Source organism: Athene noctua, chromosome 15, assembly GCF_965140245.1.
Source record: "Athene noctua chromosome 15, bAthNoc1.hap1.1, whole genome shotgun sequence".
In the NCBI taxonomy this organism is placed as follows: domain Eukaryota; kingdom Metazoa; phylum Chordata; class Aves; order Strigiformes; family Strigidae; genus Athene; species Athene noctua.
The window spans coordinates 11136271-11155620 of NC_134051.1; the positions used below are offsets into that span (position 1 = coordinate 11136271).

The following is a 19350-nucleotide window of genomic DNA, read 5'->3' on the forward strand; positions in this document are numbered from 1 at the left end:
AATGCTTATTTACACAAGTTCAATTGTACTGAAGCAAATGCAACAAGAATCCTTTCTGTTGCTTAGAGACTTCTGAATTAAGACAAAAAGATAAATACCTTTAAAGAACAGACAGGAAAATCAAAATGCATTCAAATATTTTTATGTAAAAATGAGATGTTTTATATAACTTAGAATACAATAGAGGTTAGTTCTTCCTGTACTTAAACAGGAGAACCTAGTTCCATACATTCGTCTTGTTCATCAGAAAGCAGTCTTATTCTCTCTCTCAGCTTCTTTATTTCTTCCTCTTGCTGTCTCACTTTCTGTTGTAGGTTAGAAATAACCTGAAAATGAGAGCCTGTTTACTTCATTTATAGACAGGCAAGCATAAAGCCTTATAAACCTCTTCCAATTGTGTTTGCAATCCACTACAGACATTCTGCAGCACCACAGAGCTATTCTGCATATTTGATACTAGAACTTAATCCACAAACAAAAAACTGTGGCAAGGAAAATGAGAAAAAGATTCTGCGGAGCTGGTAAAAAGCTTCAGAAGCTTTTCGGACCTATAAAAAATACCTCAAGCTGTATGGTAATCAACTGTCCAGTCTTCAAAAAGCTACCTCCACTTAATGTTTCTGCTATCTGGAGAAATTGTCATTAAGACAGTAGCCTAAATATTGTAATCGGAAAAAAAGTGTCAAGAGGATTGTGTGATTAAGTTCAAAACAAACAAAAACCTCATAATGCAGGGAAACAAAAGGCATTTTCTTTCCATATTTCTTTATCCTGTAAAGGTTGAGGTTACTGGCATAACTTACATGTTCTGGGGTATGAAATAGTTCACTTTCACGAAGCTGAGCAGCAGTTGGTCTTTCTGTAGATCTCTGACTGGTAAGGAGTTTAATGTACTTGGCTTGAACAGGCCATTCTTTGTAGAACATGTGAGGAATCTGGCCATTCCGTAAATGTGTAAGAACTTCTGTTCTTTCCATTTCTGTTCCAAATGGTTGGAAGAGTTCTAGCAGGATAACACCCATGCTGTACATGTCAGACTGGTAAGGGGGTGAAGAAAAAGTTCCAGGATAACTGCTATTCTTACATACTCACTAGATTCCTTTTTCTCATTAAAAATTCACAATATGAAAAAGTTTCACAACAATGAAGTTTCATAATGATATGGAAAGTATCATGACGCTACTAAAGGAACACAAATTCAAGTGATGTACATTCCCCAAGATGATCTTGGGAACAAGTAATTTTTGCATTGGTAGCAAAGTTGAAATCCATGCTTCAGCAAAAACATTAGGAGTGACAGTAGGAGGAGTAATTATGTATCTACCTATTGAAAGGTTTGTTTTATTCCTATTATCTACCATCATGTGTTAATAGAAAAAAAGTACTCCCTACCTTGAAGTCATAGTGAGATCCTTGCAATTGTTCTGGTGAGGCATAGAGGCAAGTCCCCACTCCTGAAGTGTGTGTTAGTCCTTTAAAGAGGCAATTTAGACTTACTCAGCTAGTGTTACATTGTTACCATTTCACCCTCAAATTTAGTATTTAATGGTTTTAATATCATAGAAGCTTGAACACAAACTTATGAAGTTTTTTTCTCTTACCATTTATCCTTTCTGTCTTAAACCACTTGTCTGCATCATCCCAAAGAAGGTCTTTGCAGGCTAATCCAAAGTCTCCTATTTTTACATGATGATCTGATCCATGTAGAAAGATATTTCTGGGCTACAAACCAAGACAGTATAAAATCTAAAATGTATCTATATAAGGAATTACAAAACTTCAGCAGCTTTAAAGTCTATAATATAAAATCCAGCATTTCACAGGTACAAGACAATAATTATTTAACACTTTCATTAGAGAGAAAAAAATAATCATAGTTGATAACCAAATTATGTGTTAGCAACACCATTTAGGCAGAAAGACCATGAAGGATCTAGAAAAAAAGGAAGAAAAACAAAACAGGAAAACCAGATTTAGTGGAAAGATAAAGTACTTTCTTTTGTCCAGCAGAAAATGGGAAGTTTTCAGAACAGTAATGTTAACAGGAACAGGCAAGAGCAGACAGCAAATTAGACTAACTGATGTAAGCAGGATGGAGGACTAGATACCATCTTTGGGCTAGACGTAATGTAAAACAAAATACTTTTCTATACAATAAGCACAGCTTCAACATGCTACTTGGTTCTGGAAGTTGTTACAGAAGCAAAACAAAATTATGAGAGACTTGAGAGCACTGACTGGAAAAACTGAAATAGTCTTATCCATATATTTTGGCTTTAGGACCACGAAGAAGGAAAAATGCTAGCATTATGTATCTAGAAATAAAACCACATACGTGCTGGACAAAAGAAAATGTAATATGAAATCATGGGGTTTACTTCATCTGTATCACAAGGTTTCTGAGCTTAGGTATGTTTGATTGAGAAGTGAAAGAACTATTGCTTAGTACAGAGTTTTTTCCTATTAAGTAGAAATTAGCACTAGCAAGAAAGCAAAGTCAACTTAAGCCTTTTTTTTTTTTTTATTCTTAAACTTTTGCTGGTTTTGTAGTACTGTTTAAAATGTTGCACTGAATAATGCAGTTACTTCAAAGCTGTTCTAGAACCAGACATCCTGCAACATGTCAAGGAATGACACTGTTTAAGTGCCATTCCAAATCCTCTATTTCTGATTATGGATTTTCATTACAAAAATAACAATTCCCTTGTCTATGAGTAACATAATCAAAGGAGCCAGTAGGCCTGCCACTGTGTTTTCCTGTGGGCAGAGAAAATAAAATTCACACCATGAAGAGCTACATGAAGTAATAACAGGAGATGACAATAGCAGTGTTCAAGCTTTACTAGCTGATCACCCAGTCAGAGAAACAGTGATGCTGGGAAGGACCCTTACACCTCATAGACCTGCTCTCCCTCCAGGTAACCATTTGATCGGGATTATAACTTGTGATTAAAAATAATTTTAGATTAGGAAATTGCATTTTTAAAAAATTGAACAAAACAGGGAAGGTCCCCACATGGATAGCTAGCTTAAAGATATAAAAGAAAGAACAGGATAAATGGACAGTTTTCACAGTGGAAGGTATCATCAACTGACTCTTGCACATATCTGTGCTGAGAACTATGCTGAACAACGTATTTGTAAGTGGTTAGAAAAGGGAGAGCGAAAGGTGAGATGAAAAAGTTTGCTGGCAGAACTACATTATTCAGAGATATCAAGATGAGATCTGAATGCAGAGAACTGTGGAAGGCTCTTGCAGGAAGTGTAGTGACAAAAGGAATTCTGCAAATAAACATGAAAATGTAAATGAAGGGAAAAACAACCCCAATTTTAGATCTGTAACAACCACCTCCGAGTTGACTTATGGCTTAAGCATGGTAACAGGCAGCTCTAAAAATGCTCAATAGCAGTCCATAAACCAAACTGTACACTGCCAGTTACTGGGGGGAGAGGGAGGTAAAGAAGAAAACACTGTGATACCATATGAATTAATACACTGCCATCTTCAGTACTGTCTGCAGTTCTGGGTCTCCTGTCTCAAAAAGCAAATAACAGAACTGGAAGACTGTGCATAGAGGGGTGACATGAATGCTGAAAATTTGGAATGGCTTCTATTCAAGGAATCACTAAATATAAAACACAAGACAAACTGTTAAGTTTAAAACAGCTCTATTAAATCACACATGGAATGGCGAAAGAGTATGAAACACTATTCAGTATTTCTTCCAATAAGCGAAGTAAGTGATACCAAATTAAATTACTGGTGGCAACTCAAAACTAGGACCATTCGTCTGCACTCACAGCAGAGTTGAACTCTGCAGAGACACTGCTGCAAGACTGCTAATTAACACTTGGATAAGTTTAAAAAAAAAAAAAAGGACAAATATCCATAAATGGCTGTCACGGAAGATGCTACATATAGTTCAAGCAACCACATACATTTGTTTCTCTCAAATGACAGTACACCTGACAATACAACATATGGCAGAATCACATCGATTGATCATTTTGAATATGGATTTTGCTTTACTCAGTATAAACAGAAAATGTAACCAGAAGTAGCATCTCGCAACTCAGACATGCAACACTACTGCTGAATATACTTCTTAGGCTGCAAACAGCCCTGCAGAGAGGGCTTGGGGATACGGGTAGATGAAAAATTGCGTACGACCTGGCAACGTGTGCTCACAGCCCAGAAAGCCAACCGTACCCTGGGCTGCAACACGAGGTGTGGCCAGCAAGGCGAGGGAGGGGATCCTCCTTCTCCATTCCACTCTTGAGACCTGCACCTGAAGTGCTGTGTCCAGCTCTGTCTTGTGCTGGTGATGCCAGACGTGGACCTGTTAGAGTGGGTCCAGAGGCAGCCACAAAAATGATCCAAGGGCTGGAACACCTCTCCCATGAAAAAAGGCTGAAAGTTGTTCAATCTGGTAAACAGAAGCTCTGCGGAGACCTTACTGTGGCTTTTTGATATGTAATGGGAGCTTATTGAAAAAGAGACTTTCTACTAGTGCCAGCAGTAACAAGACAAGGGGCAACAGTTTTAAACTTGAAAGGGGGTAGATTTAGATTGAATGTAAAGACATAAGGGTGGTGAGACACAGGAGCAGGATGCCCAGAGAAGCTGTGGCTGTCCCCCCCTGGCAGTGTTCAAGGCCAGGTTGGACGGGGCTTTGAGCAGCCTGGGCTAGTGGAAGGTGTCCCTGCCCATGGCAGGGGGGTTGGAATTAGATGGTCTTTAAAGATCCCTTCCAATCCAAACCATCCTATGATTTTGTAATCTACAAGCCCAAACTCTGCCAGATTAGGTCTGTATGTACAGCTGAGATGAAACTTCTGTTTCCCTAAACTTCTGTGAGCCTCACTGGCCTGAAGCTGAACTATGATGACTCATTTCTCATGCTATAAAACTAGGCAATAGAGGAACTGAAGGCATTAACACCACCTTATGCATTCCTGCTGGGCATAAAGAAGCTGTGGTTAACAAATATAAGTTAATGACCAAGCTTCTGTTAGGTCGTGACAACTCATAATATTTGTTCTCACAACTGAAGTTTTGGGACCTGTTACTATGTTACACCCTACCAGCCCAGAAGTTTTAGTCTATATAATTTTATCTTAATAAAAAGAAATTAACTTAAAACAATGTTTTATGTTACAGAAATAACAAGAGCCTACATAGCACTTTACCTTCTCCTACTAAATTTGCCTAGTACTTACAGCTGAGACATCCATTTCAGAGAAATCAACCAACTTCACAGCATAACACAGAAAAGTGTCTCTGTATCTTGCAAAATGTGAATCACTGGATAAATCCTAAAATCAGTAACTACAAATATGTCTTCTATGTTTAGGCCAACAGTCTGATGATGCCTTTCCACGTATACCCATTCTTTTTATTAACTTAAAGGACACCAACAAGTCTGGCTGGACACCTATTCATGTAACTGCAGGGTCACTGAACACAGAGGTACCAGCACACTTTAACTGCCTCTAGAGCAAACACTAACTTTGCCAGTCCAACCTGTGGAAGAACTGCCCTTCATGTTGCAGTGTGCACAACATCGTCTAAAGCAATCCATTTTAGGTGTCAATACAGATCCATTATTAAGAAACAGAGGCAATGTAAATAGCCAAGATGATGAAGGACAAACAGCTATTTATGAGGCCTGCTCAGGTGGAAGAAAGGAATAGCTGATCTTCTGTTAAAGAGTATAAAGCAAATATGAACAGTTTAAAAAGAAATGGGCAATCTCCACACTTTTAATTTCTTCAACACTGACCAAATTTAAGAGATACAGCACTGTTGGAGAAGTTGCTAGGCTTCTCATATCCACTGAAGAGATAATCAAGGACACCCACCCACTGGACTTCTGTTCTCAGAATTTCAAACACTGAAAGACTTTCTTATAATATTATCACATAAATTACTGTCTCTGCAAGGTATATTCAAAAAATCTCCATTAGAGGAATATATGGTGAAAACAAGGAGCACTGGTTCCCAGTAACTATATCAAATTCTTTACACAACTACCAGGACTTTGGAGAGTAAGGCCATGAAGCTGCTAAGCAAACTGAAAAACTGTTGATTCCAAAACAGTTGGCAGAAAAATTAATCTAGAACCAAGACTCTGGGGTTTTTTTTCCACAGTTCCAAGTTTCCACATGTGAAATTTTAATAATCAAGATGATTTTTACACCAATTTCCTCATATACCTACTGTATCAAATGCAGACAACCTCTGTAGGAAGCAGAGTAGGAAAATTCACTTTCTTGCTATGTAAGTCTATCAGTTGCAGGGGGTGGGAAGCAAGATCTGTCTACCTATGCTTCACATTTAAGCCAGCCAGTAAGTCAAAACTATTCTTATAATTAGAGTTTCAAAAAAACTTCACAGAAACATATAAAGGGCATCCTACTCTAATCATTCAAATCTTTATTTTAAGTCTGCTCTTTGTTACTTTTAATAGGAATGAAACCACAACTTTTCATTCAGTCATTAACATCACCTACAAGTTCAGTCCCTTAGAAGAGACTGCAACCATTCTAAAAGACAGCAATTGTTTGTGACTGAGGGAATTTATTATTTTTTAAAAAAGCAAGTAACTATAACTTGAAGATATTTTCAAAAGTTCACTGATATGCTGTTAGTAAACTGAGGTGTAGCTAAGGGGCTTTGTTATTTTCATAATTAACTAAAAGAAAAATTTTTTTTAGGTAATTAGGTAACTTCGGTCCTACCCTGGTTAAGGAAAGACCAAGACAAAACAAAACTAATCTGACCACCTCTGTTTAGGATAATAAAATGGCTCCACAAAGGAGAAAACATTTTCAGAACTTAATCATAATTCGCTTGTAAGTCAATGTAACTGAGTACTATGTTTGTAGTAAAGAAAGCATGGTATTGGTATAGAGGAAAAAAATGTATTTTTTCATATGTAACATAGATAATTTCTTAAGAGTCCAGACCATCTCAAATTTAAATATGAAGTTGCTTTAATTCTCCCACAATGTACATTACCTTTGTTTTCTTCAACCTCAAATAATAATTCAATGAACTTACTTTAATATCTCGATGCATCACTCCCATGCTGTGTATATAGCATACTCCTTCTAATAACTCTTGAAAAATTTTCATTGTCCAGCGGGCATCCACAATATGGTATGGACCTTAAAACAATATAAAATCTAAATTATTTCAGCTAATTTTACCGAGTTATTTAAGTTTATGGTGGTATGTCTTGTTGAATTCTGTTTATTTACGATGTGGAAGAAATTTTTAATAGCATGAACAGTTTTAAAATGGAATTTCCCATGCTTCTCCTAAGATCTCCTTTGATCTGGACAGGCTGGAGCGATGGGCTGAGGCCAACTGCATGAGTTTCAATAAGGCCAAATGCCGGGTGCTGCACTTTGGCAGCAGCGCTGCAGGCTTGGGGAGGAGCGGCTGGAGAGCTGCCAGTCAGAGAGGGACCTGGGGGGGTGACTGACAGCCGGATGAACAGGAGCCAGCAGTATGCCCAGGTGGCCAAGAAGGCCAATGGCATCCTGGCTTGTGTCAGAAACAGCATGGCCAGCAGGGACAGGGAAGGGATCTGACCCCTGTGCTCGGCACTGGTGAGGCCGCCCCTCGATTCCTGTGTTCAGTTTTGGGCCCCTCACCCCAAAAAGGCCATTGAATGACTCGAGCGTGTCCAGAGAAGGGCAGCGGAGCTGGTGCAGGGTCTGAAGCACAGGTCTGCTGGGGAGCGGCTGAGGGAACTGGGGGTGTTTAGTCTGGAGAAGAGGAGGCTGAGGGGAGACCTCATCGCCCTCTACAGCTCCCTGACAGGAGGGTGCAGAGAGCTGGGGATGAGTCTCTAACCAAGTAACAAGCAGTAGGACAAGAGGGAATGGCCTCAAGTTGCACCAGGGAAGGGTTAGACTGGATATTAGGAAGCATTTCTTTCCAGAACAGGTTGTTGGGTGTTGGAATGGGCTGCCCAGGGAGGTGGAGGAGTCCCCATCCCTGGAGGGGTTTAAGAGTGGGGTTGACATAGCACTGAGGGATCTGGTGTTAGGTGTCAGTGTTAGGTTAATGGCTGGACTAGGTGATCTTCAAGGTCTTTTCCAACCTAGATGATTCTGTGAAGACAGTATTTTTGAAACAGCAAAAAGTCACTAATCCCAAAATTTCAAAAAGGAAAGTTCAGAGGACGTGAACATATGTCTGCTTGAAAAGATTCCTCCAAACCCCATCAGATATTTCTTTGATTATGAACTCAGCAAACTCTTCACTTGCATGTAAGGGCTGAATTAAAATTATACTAATATACATAATGACATGTTTTCTGTATTGATTTGCACCCTTCCTTTCTGGATCCTAATCCTTCTGCTATTGTGCTACCTTCTGAATTCCCAAATCTCTAATGACCCAGATCTAACATGTCTGTTGCCACTTTGAACACTCACCATTTAGTCCTACTTGGGTTTCTGTTTCTTAATGTCTAACCTATGATAGCATTCACCCTTCCCTTCCTGTTACCTGTAAAAATGACATTTTCCAAAGTCAAATGCCCTAGTAATTCTGTCATTCCCTGACAAAGAATGTCATCTTTTAGCTTATGACAGCTAAAAGACTATGATTACAGGAGAGATTAGTGAAAAATCAGCTGATAGCTGGTAAACCTGACTCCATGACTGAAGAGAACAACAGTTTTATCTTAACAGTGATTAAAACTAAGATTATACATTAATCATACAGTTTAGGTCTTACACTCCGTTAAGCATATGCTTTTTTTATAAAACCACCCCAGAGAAAGGAACATGTCTCTAATGGTTTAAGAGCATTAGACTTGTTCTTCCAAATGTCAGCAGTTACTGAAGATCGCTTGGTATCAGGGCATGAGAACTCCACTGGCCACTCAAGCAAAGTAAATACTAGATTCTTTAGACCAATGACAAATCAGCCTGTGTAGGAGCTTTGATTGTTAAGAATAAAAGCTGTTAAGTCCGTTGTAACTTGTCTGGAACAAAACGTTTTCCACAGCAGATAAATCAGCCCGTGAAGAGCTCTATTTTGTAGCAGCAAGACTACTAATAAAGCAAAACTTAAATTATTTAAACAGATTACTGAGAAAAGGCAGATTCTGTCAATAAAAAACTCTTCCAAATAAGTAGTATTGCCCATGCACAGATCTCTCCAGGTAACAACTATGCCTCAGGCATACATTCTTTCTTTTTTGAAGAGACATCTACAACTCATAAGCTTAAATCTCTTTTACCAATATCTCTCATACAAAGATTTGATATTAGTTATTTGATTAAGTGAATAAAGAATCTAATGAAGAAGAACCATATTATAAACTGCTGAAGTAAAACATAAAATCAAGCAAGTGGACTTCCAATTAGGAAAAAAGAAATATTGAGTAAATAAATTTTTAAGACAGTGATGAATCTTACTGGAAGTTTCCTCTGTTCTCTCATTGCATCTTTTATTACGGTCAACAATCCAATCCCACAAGGATAATTCACAGAGTTGCATTTGTATATGAAGCATCAAACGATACTCCACCTAATGGAAAAAATAATCGTCCATGATTTTGCCACTGTATATGAACAGTATTTCCTTAGTTATTTCCTTTAAAGCTAATAAAACCAAAATTTTTTATTAAACTAGAAAAAGTTAGATACCAAAATGACATCAAATATCGCATTACTAATCTACTGCATTCAAGAAGCAGATATAACACCACTGTCTGGTTTTGGTTTTTTTTTTTTGACTGTTCCTCAAATTTTAACAGTTATATGATAAAAAGCTACATACCTTAATATTCAAATTAGAGTTTAAAAACTTCTAGACATAGTGAACAGAGGTCCATTCTGGCTTAAGAAAATTATGTAAATTAATATAGAAGAAAAAACCCCAATTTCTTGATATGGGATTTCATGATTTATTAACACGAATATGTAACTTCATATTCAGTTTCTGATAATGCACTAGTTCATTTGATAACCCAGACAACTCAAACACCTTTAAAATCTTGGATTTCTTGCAAGAGGGAACTCCAAATGACAGCAAAAGCTTCCAGCATTCCAGAGCTTGCTGTTACACAAAACCTTTCAGTGGTATGAATGCAAACAAAGTTTTAGAAGCACAGGCAGAGTGGTGATTTCCTGCCTAAATACGCTTCTCTCTTTTCCACATGTAATCCTACACTGTATAGGGTCCACATTACAGACCCAGACACTTGAATCGATAATACCTGAATTAGCCATCTTTACTGAATGCTGAAGATTTTCAAGTTTGATGGTTGGTTTTTGTTATGTGGGGGTAGTACTTTTTGTTCATGTAGGTACTCTGAAAGGACCCAAGATGATTAACACATGGAAACTTTCTTGTATGCTGAGTTTTGCCAGCTCATCTCCTCAGCTTCTTTGTAATGGTGTTACCCACTAAGGTAAAAATTGTCTGTGTTTTTGACTCTAATCACAGTCATTTCATTTTTAAAAAATTGATCATTATAAAGCATTACCAAACTCCACTTTACAAACATAACTGAATTAGACAGCAGTTATTTGAAGAGAACTGTATTTACCTCAAACTCTTCACAGAGAGCCACATCGTTCTTGGAGCACACTTCAACGCAGGACTTACTCCCAGTGCTAGAATCTTCATCCAGACTAGAATGAGGTCCCCATGATGAATGATTTTTCACATCAGCTGATCTACTGCTAACCCTACTTACAGAGTCTTCTTGCAGTTCTATGGATAATTCACATTTGTTTGGTTTCATACACTCTTTACTATTGCTGTTTGTAAAATCATTCCTTACATTCATATTCTGCGCTGATTCACTACTCAGATTTCTAAGACTGGTATCATCACAGGACTTCTTTCCTTGTGAAGTAAGGTCAGCAAAGATAATTGAACTACCACTTTCCACACTCTGAATGTGACAGCGATGGCTGAAAATAATAAAGTAAGGGAGAGAAATCAAAATATGTCCAGAGTTTTATACCATCTATTTGTGATATATCATTCTGAAAACTTTTATTGCAAGCTGCATTCCAGAGTAAGAGTTCAGCTGCTTCTCCATATAAAACTTTAGGATTACATACTTGGCAGTATGTATCAATCCAGCCTTTTTAATACCTTTCCCCTGCAGGGATTTCTGATAGCTGACCCAGACAGCTCATAGGTACATACAGTCCCAGGTCACCACATTCACTGGACAGAAGTATGATGCATCACCCTTTCTTTAAACTGTATTTCGCACAGGGCTCCATCTCCTTATCAAAAGGGCTAATCAACACTCCTGAGAAACGGAACACCCCATCAACTCCAATAACACTCCACAGTACTAATCAGTGTCACTGACTGGCACAGAACTTCTGAAGTAAACTTGAAGCCCAGTACTACATTCAGGCACTCAGAAACCAAGAGATCCAAAGGTAGAAACATCCGGTAATATTCTTCAGCTTACACAACAAGAGAAACAATGACGATAATTAAGACTTTTTTGGTGATAATTTGGAAGCAATATGCAATATATGCTGGATTCTGTGCTCTTTTAATGTTACTTTAAAAAAAGTCTGATGTTAAAGCCAAATAAATGTTATCATTAAGATTTATAATACTTACTTGCTGCTCTCTTGCTCCAAAGATAATGGCTGCAACTGCATTATTGTTTTATCTATTGGATGAAAAGATAGATATAGTTATTTTACAAAACAAAGCATGCATATATTTACTATAAATTAACATTTAAGCTACAGCATCTTACTGAATTTACTTCATTATCTGTCCCTATCTTTATTTCTACTGCTGCAAAAGGTGCTTAAGTCTACAAAGAAGAAGAAAACATACCCTAGTATGTTTTTCATTTTTCTTTAAATGGAAAGAAAATACATGTTGTACAAGGTCACTGAAAGGGTTGTACTGGGCTCTCTTCGATATTCACCTAGGTATCACCTTTAAGAAGTTAGCCTGTTCAAAATTAGGGCTTATAATGTATAGGATAATACACAGTTAAAGAAGCAACATCCTTTGTATCAACCTATTGCTGTTTTGAAGACACTCAGTATTTTGGAAATAATTTTCATTAAATTGCATACGTATGTGAAAAAACAGTTTGTTTTAACACACAGAAGCAAATATGATGTACTGATCTTGTAAGCCAAGGAAAACCATTAAGTAGCACAGGACCTACCTACAGATCTAGTTATGTACTTACATTATCACCATTAAATACTTATGAACTACACCTAACACTAAAAAGTTGCATCCTTTGAGATTCTGTTTCATCAGTTAAAAAGTCCAGTCTGTTTTACTATACTGTCAACTTCCTATGCATTTTCTTTTGTGCTTATAGCTGACTGGGCATCAAGTCACTGACTTGGAAAGCAATAAAGTCATATAGGGCATAAGCAAACCTCCCACTAAGAGAGGATCAAAAGATTTAACTGCTAAAGGCATTCCTGAAAAGGACAAGAAAGAAAGGGACCAACGGATTAGGGTTACAAAGGGACCAAAGGACCAAGTGTGGGAAGAGCAGGGAACAGAAAAACTGAAGAGGAAAAAAAAGTGGGCAGGGAAGAAGGTGTAGAATTAACATGAGAGTAGATAAATTCTCAACAGTTACAGACGGTAGCTGATACACAAAACCCCAGATTGCTGTGCCACTGCAGAACTACGAAACTATGAAATTATTTAATTCATCAAATTAAAAAACTCTCCTGTGGAAAGCAAAAAAGGGAAACTTTTTTTTCCCCCCCATTAAAGTATTTATTTCTAGGTTCTTTCAGTTTTCCTAAACTCTTTTCCAGACAGGAAGAGAAGCATAGTGACAGACTTATTTTAGTTTTGCTACAACTCTGAGATTTCAAAACATGGTAAGTAACAAATTTGTGGGCTTTTTTCTCCTATTCATCACTTTTTGGGGAAAAGTGGCTCATTCCCTAGTATTCATTCTTCTCCTTGTCAACTCTCTACTTTTTGCATTAAAAGGTTTTCATTGCATTCCACTGAACTTCACACAACCTTAAAATCCTCCTCCTGTATTACCAGAACTGAATACTCCCACAGCTATAAATTCAAAATTAAGTAACAGATGAGTTACTAGACAAGAAATTGAAGTGCACAGAGGGACATGAAGAGCTGGTGGGCACCTGTAGTTTGCTTTTATTTCACTGTTTTAAGGAGAAAAAAAAATTATTTTATCAGAGAAGTAATGCTCTCCTGCAAATAACAGTGCAAAGATTATAAGCAGGATGCAGGCAAGAATTACACAGTATGCTGTACTTTCCTTTTGGGTGTAATGTTTGAACTTGTTCCATCCAAGCAGTGTGATAGCCTACAATATTAGGATGCTGCAGCCCAGCCAGCACTTTAACTTCTCGTAGCACCTAAAAAGACCAAAAAGAAACAGTATGACTGTCCTTTATTCTGAACACTTAGTAAACGCAAAAGATTAAAAAAAATAACAGTTTCTGACAGTCAAAAACCAGATAAAATTATCACAGTAATGGAGAAAATTTGGATGCTTTAAAACAAATTATGATTTCCATAGTTGCAGAGATGAGCAAATTCAAGTTAATAATACTCTTCTTTTAATAGACTTAAACACCTCTCATTTGTTTTTTTCTGCTAGCTGTTGATACAGTCAAATCTTTAGAAACTCAGAATGCATAAAAATCATTATTAACACTTTTGATGTTTTGGGAAATATTAACTGCATTACTAAATTAAATCAGAATCAGCTAGAGCAGACAGGGAGTTAAACACAGATGAAACACAGGAAAAAAAATACCTTCATGCAATCTCTTCTTGTAGCCTTCTTGATGTTAATTTTTTTAATAGCATAGAACTGACCATCTAACTTGTTTCTGACCTGAAACCAATTGCAACAGGACACAATTAGATGTTAATGTGTTTAGATTGATGAATTACTAATACCTTAGAAACAATTATTTTCCAAAAATTAATTTCTGCATTCCATTCACATAACCTCTCAACTGCATCAGAGAATGAAACTGGAATTAGGCCCCAGCTGTCTAAGATAAGAATACTCTACTTTTGCCTTCTTTCAGGACTGCAAACATCTAACCCAGTCTTTGTGAAATACATAGCTTTACAGCTATCTTTCCATCAACAATGGTCGGACTAGATGATATTCAAGGTCTTTTCTATCCTCAATGATTCTGTGAACAAAAAAATGCTGAAAGGTCCTCATAACTGCTTGAACAGGTTCTCAATAAATCCGTGAGACCACAGCTGTCATTTACATATGGCACATATGTAGCCATACGCTACAAATATTTAATACAATTCAACACTGGGTTGGACAGTTTACATTCATATTAAGGCTGCTTTTTTTCAAGCAGCCACAACTGGAACATTGGGGTATGCAGACTAATCAGTTCCTGTGGCTCTTTAAAGTCAATATATCACAATATTTCACACAATGAGGAGTTTTCATTCAGTTTAAAAGTGTTGAAATGTACAAAGTAAACCACCTGACATATCCTGCTTCTGACAAACACAGAAATCGCAACTGAGCATCTTTTGAAATGAAATGCCAACATGCTTCATGTGTGCAGGTTTGCACCTGTTCTATTGGAAAATGAGTATTTTTGGGTTTCCATTAGAAAAATGAAAGAAACAGCTGAAACGGTACCACTAAATTTAAAAGAAAATACTAGATAAAAACTGATCAGTTATAAATGGAAGGTAAAGAATACCTTGTATACTTTACCATATCCTCCTTTTCCTAGTATTGCAACCTCATCAAATTCATTCAAGTATCGAGACGTCTGTGCTTCAAAGAGAACTTCTTTTTCCCTAATCAAAAAAGTCAGGCTGCATTAAACTAAATTACAACTTACAAGTAAGGTATTATATGGGCTGCAGGTGTACACAATCTAGAAATACTATTTACATTATGAAAAGAATAAAGTACTTTGATATTACCACACTGTACCATTCACTGTTTCGGTGAATTCTGAAAACCAGCAGACTGCAACAGCATGCACACATGCTACAAACTCACACTCTGTGTCAACAGGAGTATTAAGATGATTTAAGTTTATGCCTGATAAATCTTGTTTTCCTGAATGGTGGTACTAACCCTGAGAGTTGTGCTGAAGCAAGAATTTTCACTAGATCATTTTGAGAGTTTGGAAAAAACTCACTTTTTTTTTTTCTGTTTCAGAGACAAAATATGAAATGCAGTACTCATGAAATTCAGAGTGGAGCACAGAACTTTAGGGAGGGAGTTAAGTTTAATACTTGTAAATGTTTTGAATACATACCCAATTGCATGAGAATCTCCGTTATCAATTTCCTATGAAACAACAAAATCCAACATAAAAACATGCCATACAGAATAACAGGTCTACCACGTCATCAGCATGCACAGTTTAAATCAAAACAGAAACTGCAACCATGTTCTTAGAAGAAAAAGAGGTTACTGATAGCCATTCACATTCTCCAGAGAGCTTCAGCAAATTAAAGTATTATTATCCCACCAGTAATCTAACATCTCTCTGCTGGAGGGATTACTGCTCTTTTAGAGTTCTGCTGGCAAGCAGGATAGAATGAGGGCTCTAAAATGTGCTTAAGACAAAATTAACTAGCTTAGTTCAAGCAGTGAGATAAGCAAACTGGTCTGATTCAGCCTGAAGCACATTATGCAGTATACAAATTATGCCCTCCACTAATATGAATACAAAGGTGTTAACCTCATCAACTGGAACAGTTAAAAGTTGAAAACGGATGTCTGTCCACTGTTGAAAAAAGCTGTAGCAATACTTAAAACACCTTGCCTATGTTTATCATGATTTTTTAAAAACTTTTTTTAAAAAGTTATTTAATAAGGAAGAAAATATTGCTGGTTTCAAAAGCTTTGGTGTGCACCTATAGAGACAGAACATGCCATCCCAAACAGCTAAGAACAGGAATACCATTTTGTATAATTATTAAAAAGACCCAATCCAGTATTAAAAGAACCCCCAAACAAAAGCTTCTTTGGATGCAATGATGTGTTAATTCCTTAATGCAGAGGTTGCCAAAGAAATTTAACAAAGCTTACCCCATTAAGTATTTGTTGATTAGCTGCTTTCATTAGTTCAGTAATGGCTCTATTATGCTGCAGTCTTACAGTACTAAATTCATCACAGAAGGCAAAAGGGGAGAGCAACCCTGTTCTTGTGAAAGCCTGACGAAGTACTGTACAAAGGAAGAGAAAGGTCACATTAAATAAAACCTGCCAATAAGACCATGTAAACAGTTGTTGTTCTTTAAATGAGAAACTTTATTTGAAAGATAGAACATCTGAAAAACTGAACGGTCACTCCTACCCTAATGCAGTTTCCCATACTCTTAGCAATAAAAACTATTTAAATCTAAGCTAGGGCTGCTCTGTGGGAATCTCTTTGCATAATACAGTTATTTACCATGCCCTTCACAGTCACAACTGCATCTCCTCTTATTCCTTATCTCAGCAGATGAATTATACAAACATCCACCCATTCACTTGTTACCCTTGGACTAATTTTGATCAGCGAAGAGAGAAATTCAGAGCACGTTCACAGTTACGAGGACGCATATAAAAAGTAGCAATATCAAGATTTTTACATTATTTCACATGAATTCACGTACAAACTCACACACTTGTGCACATACTCATAGTAAAGAATGAAGTCACTCTCTTCCACACCCCACCCCCAAGCACCATGTCTCAGCTGGAGTAAAACAACACTGTCACAGAGAAAAACCTAACCAATACTGGAGATGGGAGCAACTGCAAAGATGCTACAAAAATGCACTTAAAAGTTTTAGGAGTTCCAAGGTCTTAAACCAAACCTGCTCGTAATAAGTTTTGTTAAGACGTTTCTCTGGTACCGACATTTAAAAACCCAGCCTATTACTTTATCTTTTGAAGGAAATGAAATTTATTGAAAGGGAACCTCTAAGAAATCAGGAATTTCGCTACACAAGCCTTAGGGATACAGTTATGCACACTGGAAAAGTGGGAAAAACCCACCCTTGCCAACGTGAATATACCAGACAAAGCCAAAAACCAGACACAATTACTGCAATATGTATTTTTTTTTATTCACCAGGCTTATTCCACTTGGGAAACTGGTTTAAACTGTATCAATGGAGGAACATCATTTTCCACCGAAGTATACTAGGAAGCCAAGCAGCTACATACTTTGGCAGATTACCAGGTTTTGGGGGTTTTTTTGTTCCTCCCACAAAAGGAGACAATTTGGTTGGATTTCCCCCCCCCCCCCCGATATTTTTTATTTTGATGGAGATAATAGTAAGACCCAGGGCCAAACATCTACATCAGACTTCAAGAATGAAAAAATGACAGCTGTCTGCACTGTTGTTACTGGATGCTATGTCTTCCATTTTAAGTGCAAGCAATATAGTTATTTATATAGTTCTAAATATATAATTATTTTCTACAGTCGTATGGTAAGGAGAAAAACCTTGGAGATTGTTTCTCAAATGCATTAAGTATGTGCCTAAATGAACAAAATACCTAAGATAAGTCACTTACCAAAAAGACAGATTTCAGACTTTAAAAATGTGGGCTCCCTGAATTACATCAAACGACTGTATGGGAAAATAAAGGACTTAAAGGTATTTGCTCTGATTTTCACAGACCATAATTTTGAAAGATTTAGTGAAGACTATGCTACAGCTATTCCTTGATAAATACTGTTGTTAAATTCCTATTCTGTGTTTTTAGATCAGATTTAACAGTTAGATAATTTACCCTGCCACCCTTCTCATGATGCTACTCACGTGATTTAGATGGAACTAAATGTGTGGAACTCACGTGATTTAGCTGTCCGATCCTCACATCTACAACAACATTATGTTACTGTTTTCAAAAACAAGCCAGGTCCTCATTCCCAATTAGCACAAATCTGGGTACTCATCCTCTTCTCAGAACTACTCCTGTCCCAAAGGCACGAGACCTACAGTTTTGCATTGATATTGTACTGTAACTCTGCACAGAAGAACCTGGTATATATTGCTGTAAGGCAGTTTAAGAGACAGGAAAGAACTAATTGTACTAACTTCGGAACAAACACCTCGAATGAACCGGGTTGTGCGTGTACATGTGGCAGAGATGCTCCAGCAGCGACACGAGCAGCAGCTGGTTTTGGATGGTCGAAGTGAAATTCACAAACTTTTGCGACCCATTTGCAACTCTGAGCTCCGCCGGCACATCCGAGTCTGGAAAAGAACAGTCAGACGAATTAATTTAAGTCTCGGTTTGTGCCTATTTACCAAGACATCAAAACCATATCCCTACCCACACAGCTTCAGCACCACCCTGGCTCACAAAAAGGCACCACACGAGCTGCCGCTGAGCGAGAAGCTTAAGACACTAATTTAGAACCTAATGATTTTTTTAGAGGCGTGCGGGGAAACAAGTTTAAGCGGAGGGGACCAGGCCCCGGGGGGGGGGGCGCTCGCTCAGCGGCCGCAGAGCCGGGCCGGGCCGGGCCGGGCGCGCTGTCGAAGGCCGATCCGCTCCCCCGCGGCCCCAAGGCGGTGGGGACGGGAGGGAAGGAGGAAGGCGGCGGGTCTACCCTCCCTGCCAGCCTGCTCCCCCGCCGCCACCCGCGGGAAGGGGGGCACCCCCCTGCTCGCCCAGGGCAGAGGACGGCGCCGCCCCCGCGGGCCCCGCTTACCGTCAAAGCGCGGCTCCGGGCTCTCCTCAGGAAACTCGATGGCGGGCGGCGCAGCGCGGGGGGCCGCGGCCCTCGGCGGGAACCCGCCCCGCCACATGCCGGGCGCTGGGGTCCGGGGCCTTCACTGCGGCCGGCGGGGCCTCGCCGCCTCCCTGTAGGCGGCCCCGGGGGCCGGGCCAGCGTTTACGGCCGCTCGTTGAGCGCAGAGCAATAAAATATTAACTGGGGGAATAAATGGCAGACGGACAACCGCGGCCCGGAAGACAGAGACGGGCGGGACAGCTACGGCCGAGGCAGGGGCTCGTACCGAGGCGTCCCCTCACGCAGCGGGGCTGGCGGGGCCCCCCGATCGCCGCGCGGGGCTGCGGCTCCCCGCATCGCCCGCGAAGCGCCCGGAGGGACCCGCGTCGCCCTCTCAGCCCCGCGGGAGCCCCTTCGCCGCAGCGTCCTCTGCCCCTCGCCCCGACCGGGGGTCGCCGAGCCCCCTCTAGCGGCTCCCGGCAGCGGCACAGGGGCGGTGCTGGTCCCCGTGTGACCCGGAGGAGCTCGCTTCTCCCCCCCCCCCCGCCCCCCCCTCCGCCGCCGCCGCCGCCTCCTTCCCTCCCCCCGCCCGCTTGCCCGGCCGGCGCCGGGCCCCGGATGCAAGAGGCCGGC

General features: G+C 39.3%; 1 protein-coding gene across 2 annotated transcripts; it reads right to left on the minus strand.

Annotated features, from left to right (window-relative positions):
- Positions 1-118: 118 nt before the first annotated feature.
- Positions 119-19215, minus strand: EIF2AK1 (eukaryotic translation initiation factor 2 alpha kinase 1). 2 transcript variants are annotated; one of them, XM_074919656.1, is made up of 15 exons: positions 18697-19213; positions 18077-18235; positions 16071-16207; positions 15292-15323; positions 14722-14821; positions 13791-13871; positions 13287-13386; positions 11624-11675; positions 10578-10947; positions 9442-9553; positions 7064-7170; positions 1602-1722; positions 1393-1472; positions 804-1037; positions 119-326 (listed from the first exon to the last, which is right to left on the minus strand). In XM_074919656.1, the coding sequence occupies exons 1-15, from the start codon at positions 18791-18793 to the stop codon at positions 204-206; spliced, it is 1905 nt and encodes a 634-aa protein (XP_074775757.1). In that variant the 5' UTR covers positions 18794-19213; the 3' UTR covers positions 119-203. The 2 variants fall into 2 exon arrangements, with proteins under 2 accessions (XP_074775757.1, XP_074775759.1); XM_074919658.1 differs by lacking the exon at positions 1393-1472 and having other exon boundaries at positions 804-1003; positions 18697-19215.
- Between the last annotated feature and the right edge of the window lie 135 nt (positions 19216-19350).

Coding starts and splice junctions, on each gene's coding strand:
- EIF2AK1 (XM_074919656.1), bottom strand. CDS start 18,793: ATGTGGCGGGGCGGGTTCCCGCCGAGGGCCGCGGCCCCCCGCGCTGCG. Junction 10,948..11,623: donor TTGGAGCAAGAGAGCAGCAA/GTAAGTATTATA, acceptor TATTATTTTCAG/CCATCGCTGTCACATTCAGA. Junction 1,723..7,063: donor TGATGCATCGAGATATTAAA/GTAAGTTCATTG, acceptor CTTGGTTTGTAG/CCCAGAAATATCTTTCTACA.